Source organism: Acyrthosiphon pisum, unplaced genomic scaffold (genome assembly GCF_005508785.2).
Source record: "Acyrthosiphon pisum isolate AL4f unplaced genomic scaffold, pea_aphid_22Mar2018_4r6ur Scaffold_21332;HRSCAF=23674, whole genome shotgun sequence".
Classification (NCBI taxonomy): domain Eukaryota; kingdom Metazoa; phylum Arthropoda; class Insecta; order Hemiptera; family Aphididae; genus Acyrthosiphon; species Acyrthosiphon pisum.
In genome coordinates, this window is record NW_021770788.1 from 1 (window position 1) to 8239 (window position 8239).

The 8239-nt window shown below is 24.0% G+C and overlaps 1 protein-coding gene across 1 annotated transcript; it reads right to left on the bottom strand.

The window, feature by feature from the left end:
• Nucleotides 1-1902: 1902 nt before the first annotated feature.
• On the bottom strand, nt 1903-7039 carry LOC107883611. The gene is made up of 9 exons (XM_029492361.1): nt 6805-7039; nt 6472-6630; nt 6161-6319; nt 5844-6085; nt 5620-5779; nt 5265-5374; nt 2873-3046; nt 2615-2803; nt 1903-2551 (listed from the first exon to the last, which is right to left on the bottom strand). The coding sequence occupies exons 1-9, from the start codon at nt 7037-7039 to the stop codon at nt 2510-2512; spliced, it is 1470 nt and encodes a 489-aa protein (XP_029348221.1). The 3' UTR covers nt 1903-2509.
• Between the last annotated feature and the right edge of the window lie 1200 nt (nt 7040-8239).

Here is an 8239-nt window from a genome sequence, read left to right on the forward strand (position 1 = left end):
CTAAATTATAATGCCGTTTGAGTTGCCGTCAAAGAGTAATACGCAGTAGCGTACGCAGTACGGTGATATAAATATGATAATATAATATAAATGTCCCCATCGGTTGGTATATTTTAATAATAATATTCACACTTACAATATTATACACTATAGCCGCGTAGTTGAAATTAAATCTCATTACGGCATGGAACGAGGATAGGCATAACAATTCATTATTTTGTTGCCATGACAGATTTCTTGGATCCCCCAATCAGCTATTAAAGAAATATTATTAAATATTATTAAATAAAAATTATTTATAAATAATTAATAATTATTTTAGTTTATAATATTACCCACACAATTATTCAGGTCCGATAAATTCCCTAATCTTTTATGTTATATGATACGATTATTAATGTTTGGTTTAATGTTTTTTAGGTTAATAATTTAGAGTTAATAATTTTTACTTGTCTTTTAAAGTTATATTTGTTTATTTAAATAATTCAAACCAAAAATATATTTTAAAATATAAACATAATTTATACATAATTCCTATACACATAATATGTAATATATAATATTAATATGCACACACAAAATATATATAAGTTACTTTTCAATTAAAACAAAATAAAAAACTTACAATATAGCTTATAATATAGATGGCCTATGTTCAACTAATTAAATGTTTTTTAAACGATAATCATAATTTATACATAATAATAATGTATGATATATTTAGTAGTATTGTGCACACATTTATAATCTATATACATATAAATTACTTAATAAACAAAACCAAAATATATCTCATAAGAGATTAAAACTATTATACATAATGTGTATATTATAAAATATTAAAATGCACACATAGGTGCAATATATTATATATTATATTATACTATAAATATGTTTTTAATAATGAATCAAAATATAAACTTGTTAACTTTTACAACTTTTTAACTTGAATTAGTTTTTGTATTTTTTCACATTTTCTAATTAATATTATCAGCTATAATAATATGCTTAAAATGAGATGGTTAATGATACGTATCTATTTATTCCATTTACTATTTTAGTATATGTGTTGTTTATGGTCAATGGACTATAATAATGGTATTCGATAGGTTCTAAGGGCGAGAAGGCAAATATATAAATATTTATTAAACTTAAATTTCTATATCAGTATAATATTAGTTATTTTAAATTTACGTAATCATGAAGTGTTTTTAAGAATTTCTTTGTGTAATATCAGTATATTTTGTATTATTCATATAACTTAAAATGACAATAGTTAACCATCTCAAAAATATGAAATTGAAAATATAAAATCATTGAATTTTGGTGAGTTATATTTTATGTTTTTATTTATAATGAAATGGTAAATTTGGTACCTAGAATTTTTGTTCTCGTTCAAATACTTTTAGCTAAATAATTTACTGATAATTAGAATGTTTGTACACCTATGATTTAGTTGAAATTGGGAAATACTTATATTACTATATATAATATTCAATTAAAAAAAAAAAATTAAAAAAATTACTAATTTATAATGTAGATGAAATATCTTCAAACAAAAGTATATTTTAACACTATAAACATAATTTGTAAATAAATATCTAAATTACTTTAGAATTAAAATAAAATTAAGAAACTCATTAGCTTATAATCTATAGCTAATTTATATTCAAACAAAATAAATATCTTTAAAAACGATAAGCATAATTTATACATAATAATTATGTATAATATATTTAGTACTGTTACGCACACACATAAAATATAATAGATAAATTACTTAATAAACAAAGCCAAAAAATACATTTTTAAAGAATAAAACTATTCTACATAATATCTATATTATATAATATAAATATCTTAACAATATTGAAACAAAATAAAAACTTATTACCTAACTTTTACAATATTTTTAACTTGAGTTTAAGATTTAAATTAAAACAATATTGGAATAAATTATAGAAAAAATAAAAGTGCGTTTGTGCTTTCTGTATTGGTATATTTCTTTTTTAAACAATTGCTTGGATGTGCAGTGGCACAACTAGCGGGTAAGTTAGCAAAAAGAAACTTTAGGCCCCCAATTTATATTCATCGATTTTTCGGGGCCACCCATAATAATAATTGGTTTTCAGAATTTTTTCACATTTTATAATTATTATCATCACCTATATTTTATTATAGACATCTACATATAAGCGTATAGCTCAAAATGAGTGGGTTATTATAATTTTATTATACTGTTGTATTAAAAGTTATTGGTTATAGGGTATGGGGTACCTATATTACACTAAGAGTTATTGATTTAATAATATTATAAAATCATTACCATTGCTAAATAATAAACGAGGGCCAAGAAATATACCAAAGTCAACAGTTTTCACAAAGACATTTTAATTTTTCTAATGTCTGTCATTTGTTTCTGAATTTAAAGTTTGTTTTGTACCATTTGAAAGTTTACGCTTTTGATATTCCAATACACCCCATGATACTGCTTCTGCTTTTTTAAGCTTTATCTCAACATGGACACACAACTTGCATTTACGTTGACAATCTAAAAAACAAATTAGCGTAAAATAAATATTTTTTTTTGAAACTGAAAATGTAAAATAAATACCCCATAAAGTTCCATGTTTTTAGAAAACACAGAATTGTCAAAAGGGAAGTTTAGTTCCACAGACAGTTTTACTGGAGACAATCTCACAAAAGAATTGTTTGGGTCATATTTTTTGGCAAAGATTGATATTACAACCCAAGGTCCACTTTGATGCCAGTCTAAACGGCAGTTGGTATGTCCGTTAATTTTCTGAAACGCATAAAAAATAATTGAATATTTTTTACTTTAATCAAAAAAACAAACATTACAGGATATTACCGTTTCTTTAATCCAACAATGTTTTCCTTGAAAACACCCATCTTGTTCTAAAAATGCATGGAAATCTGTCGTCTTTTTATTACAACAGGACCAATATTTCATACCCTCATGGAATATAGGTGTACCGGGATGATGGTCACAAGGAATATTCTTTTTTTCAGCACCTTCATAGGCCTATAACATTTTGATTTTGGTAATAAAGACAATGTTTAAACATTTTTAAAATAAAACATAATTTGATAAGACCTGTTTTCATCCATTGTTTTTACACATAGTACCAATTGAAATATCAGTTGAACTATTTGTATCGCTTCCATTGAAATTGCTTATAGAAGTAGTCGTCTTTTGTTGTAAGTAAGAAGAGGATATGGTCGGTTTAATATTTAGCAATGGCAAATTAGATGAAGGTCTCGGCAACGAAAAAGTTTTTGGGGCTTGATATTCAATGACATAAAGATTTTCGGGCTCTTTTGGCATTTTACCACTGTGATATCCCTTTGTGCAGCCCTTAAACATATAAATATTTAAATACATAGCTAATATTAATGTAATAAAGTATAGTGATAATAGTGTCAAATATAAGATTTAACTTTATATTAAGAAATTCAGTAAAATCATTAGATTCCTTTTTACAGCACGACCATTCCTTGTAGGCTTTATGAAAAAAAGGGTTACCTGGATGATATACGCAAGAATCTATTCATTCAACAAAAAAAAAAAAAAACTGTCGGGTGACTAATTATTAAACAGTTGAAGATAACATTGAATTAACAGGGGAATCACCTAAGTATTTTGTACTATTTTTTATACTACCTATTGATATAAGGTATCGACTGTTTCTCAAATGTATAAGTAGCAACTTTGCTATTATAAAGTATAGACCGACAGTAAAAATGTTATATAACAGTATCGAAAGGACCATAAAGTATGTAAGTAAATAATATACCTAGTAATTGCTTTATCTATTTATCCAATGGATTGTATTATTGTATTATCCAATTAGTTTGAATCGATTATTCGGCTGTACAACCTACCTTCAGTATTTTTGGCTTCATCGAATTGCTGAGCGCATCCACGGTTGTAGCACAAAATCAAATTCGAATCGTCACACATTATCGGTTTGGATAAGTACTAACTTTTTATTGTTTAAATAGAATAATGTGAAAATTTACACTAAGTGGCCACGAATCGACGATAGACGTACAATTCTGTGATACGCAGTACCATGTTCGCCTCTTATCAATTGTTGTTGTATTACAATCATACTATCACACTATCACGTTATCGATTGACTAGACTAGATTTATTATATTATCTTTTATTTTATATCTTAGACCGTGATTATAATAATATTATTATGTAATATAATATCATTTTTAAATTTAAAATAATATTTTAATAATATTTTACTAATATTTTATTGACAACTGCTAAACGCCCTGGTCGACGCAGATCCCAGATAGCAAAAAAAGATTTTATTGACATCAAAATATTATTTATTTGTTAATGATATGATTATATAATTATTAGGATTTCATCACATTCTGATTAAAATGATGATATTTTAATAATTATATATTGTTGTTTGGCCACTAGTCTGAGGATAGATGAATGATACAATTATATTGTTAATTTATGATTTTTTTTTAAATGTCATATGAACATTTTTTTGATACATTTTAAAAATATTACCCTTCAACCATAAATTAACGTAATTTATTTTAAATTAATTTGTTATTATAAAATAATCATTTTTATATTGTTATTTTTCTAACTATTATTTGATGATCCTTATCTTAAATTAATTTGATATTATTTTATAAATTTCTTAAGATTATTATTTTTTAATATATAATTCTGATGGTAATTTTAAATTATAATTTATTTTAATATTAATAAATATTTGATATTATTTTTGATCTATATTATGGTTCAATAATCAGTAAAATCAGTAGATATCAGTAAAAAATATATCAAATAATTGAATTGCTAGCCAGACTTACGAGTACTATAATATATTATATAACTAATAATATTTAATATTAATAATCATAATAGCTGAGGACTAGAGGAGCTGTAAGAAGTAATAAAAATATGAACATAATGACAAATATTATATATATTTATTGTATCCATGAAATTATATACAATATTTATGGTTAAAAAATATAATTAACAAAATTCAAATTATACAATTTGCTTTTAATAATAATAAACGAATTTAAAAAAAAAAAATTGAAAAATCTTTATGTTATGTCAACTAACACTACATATTATTGCTATTTATTTATTGATAATTCCTTTAGGTATGTTATCTTAACTTTCATTTTATACTTTAAAAAATATTAAAATATATATAATATAAAAATATATATTTAATTTATGTATTAGCCGAAGCCGATGCATCATCTAATGGATCAGCTTCCTGATTTTGACTATTTTTGCGAGTAGAGTCTCTAAATTTGGCACCAGCTATAAATATTTTTAGAGGATTTTCAACATCTATAGCATCGAACTTAAGTGAATTTTTTCATTTTTTTGATTGCCTCTGTTATCAAATAAAAATTTAATAAAATTATTTACAATAATATATTATAGCAAGTTCTTTATCTAATTAATAATCAACAGATAATATAATATACGTAAAGAGATGTATATAGTAGTATTATATGAGTCTGTGATAAATTTATTATACCCTATGATAAAAAACAAAATCATAATATAATATTATAACTAATCAAACTTACCAAATATAATAGAACATGTTGCTAGTGTGTAAAACACTTTTTTATTTCCTATTCCTTTATAGCTATACTCTTCTAGAAGTCTATCTTTGAAAATAATGCGCATAATTGCACGCACAGTGCTCGGTAATGTATTTCGGGAATACCGTTTAATTTCTTCAACCTCCAAAAAAATTTAAATTAAACATTTTAATATGTTTATGTAGTTAAAAATTAAAATAAATTACCATTTTAGCTCTAAACTCTTTATTTAAAAGCTTAATTTCAAACGTCTGCAAGTTTTCCTCGGTTTCAAGAGGCAAAAGATTATTGAATTCGGTTTGAAACGTATCCTCACAATTTCTTTTACTTTGATCTTCTCTCTTGAAATCGTTGAACAGCATGCCCTCAATATTATTAACTTTATCAGCCATCATGTTCAGATCGTAATTAATATTGCAAATGGTTCGGTTCATTTTTTGTAGATAATCTAAAATTTTATTAATATACTGATAATAAGTTGAACTATTTGAATAGAAAATTCAAAATTAATATAAAAAGTTACCTAGTACAGAATTATTAACTGAAGTATTTGTATCAGCTGATGACTCCTCTATAGATTGGTTCAATGTTACTTTGAATGGCGACGATGTTGTATGAACTATTTCTGAAGACTTATTGTGTCCAACCAATTTATTTGAAGATATGACTCTTGTATCTGGACCTAATGAAGAAAAGTATACTTATAAGTTATGACTTTATGTATATATAATGTATAATTGTGTGTGTTTATAACTGTTGTGTGGGTGATCTAAAATTATTTATTACTTTCCAGTTATTATTTCAATTAAAAATATATTTAATAATAATAATTACCAGGTTCTACGATATGAAAATTTGAGGTGTCTAATGCTTGAGTTTGTAAGATTGTTCTAGAATCTTTAGGTAAGTATTCAAAACAGGTGTGTTGTCTCAAAACAACAAGTAAACTATTAAGAGCACTCTGTGTTATTTTACAATTGACAGCCCATTCAGCTAATAACGATACAAAAATGGATGTTTTACCATATTTATAATTATTTGATGTACAGTCATTATTGTGTTCATCTGATGAAGACTCGCTTTCACTATTACTATTAATACTAATTTCTGATAAATTATCTAAAGCTTCATTATTTAAATAATCTTGAATAATTGATTCATTTGAACTTCTTTGTGGAGGTGTAAAATTAACATTTTCATCAGAAATATTAGAAGTAGATACAAATACATTCGAATTTGAGTTTACTCCTGGGACAAAATTGATTTTTGATGAATTGGATTGTGGCATAACATTATGATCAATCATGGGGTCTGAAATAAATGAAGCTATATTTCTGAGTTCATCTTCAACTCTTCTTCTCTTAGTTCGGCTACTTAGATTCGACTGTTTTTTGTACGACATAATACTATAATAGGATTGGTATAAAATTTAATTTTATTAATTAGCTAGGTACCATTGTAATCAATATCATATAATTTAATAAAATAATTTAAATACTTAAGCTACTTATTTATTACAATAAAAATCAAAAGTATATTTTGATGTTTTTGTGTTTAAACTATACTATTATAATAATTATTACATAACACAAATCAAAATATTATTTTGATTTGTATTTTCACTAATTTAAGGTAGACTAAATAGATGATAGTAAATATGAATAGTAAATCAACTTGATTAAGAATTCAAAATACACAATAATTATATTATTTTCTTAAAAATGTTTGATGATACTTTAATTCCATCACTTACATTTAATACATTTTATATTAGCGTTGATTTACTATGTAAATTTTGTAATTATTATATGATAAGCTGTTTGGTATATTTTCGATGCTACTTATGTGTGAGCATGTCACCAGAAATAAATTGTACTATGAATTAATAACTAATAAATAAAGTGGGTAATTAACTTGATTAATTAGTTTATCAAAAAAACAAATCGTTTTACAATTATTAGGTACATATACCTATATAGTTTTATATAGCGGGAGGATAATTTAAAATTTTATAACAATTAGCAATCATAAATAAACAATTTTATTGTAATATAAAAAACAAAAATACGATAGGTATATATAAGTCACTTAAATTATATATATTATAGTTCTGACTAAACTAAAAAATTGATGTACCTATACCCATTACCTAAATATTAGCATTGAAGTAAAATGTCTGAAACATTAACTATTATTGTGTTAATGTTAATTTGCCCAAATTTATCAATACTAAATAGGTAGTATAAAATGTTTATAATTTTAACAAATTACTATCAACAATTATTTAGGTATTTTGACGATTTGTAAATTTTTTAGTAATACTATATAATAGGTACCTATCTAAAATCAATACTACACAACCTTATTTAACAACGTATCAATGTATTACATAATGCAATTAATATTATATTGGTAAAGCAATAATTGTACAATTGTACCTATAGGCTATAGATACATCAAAATAAACATACTTAACACTATTTTACGTTCTTGTATGATTGAAAACAATTAATAGGTAAAGGTATTAGTTTATTATATAATACCTATATTATAATGATATATGTACATACAGTGGTGTATTGGTAAATATATTTATGGGTAT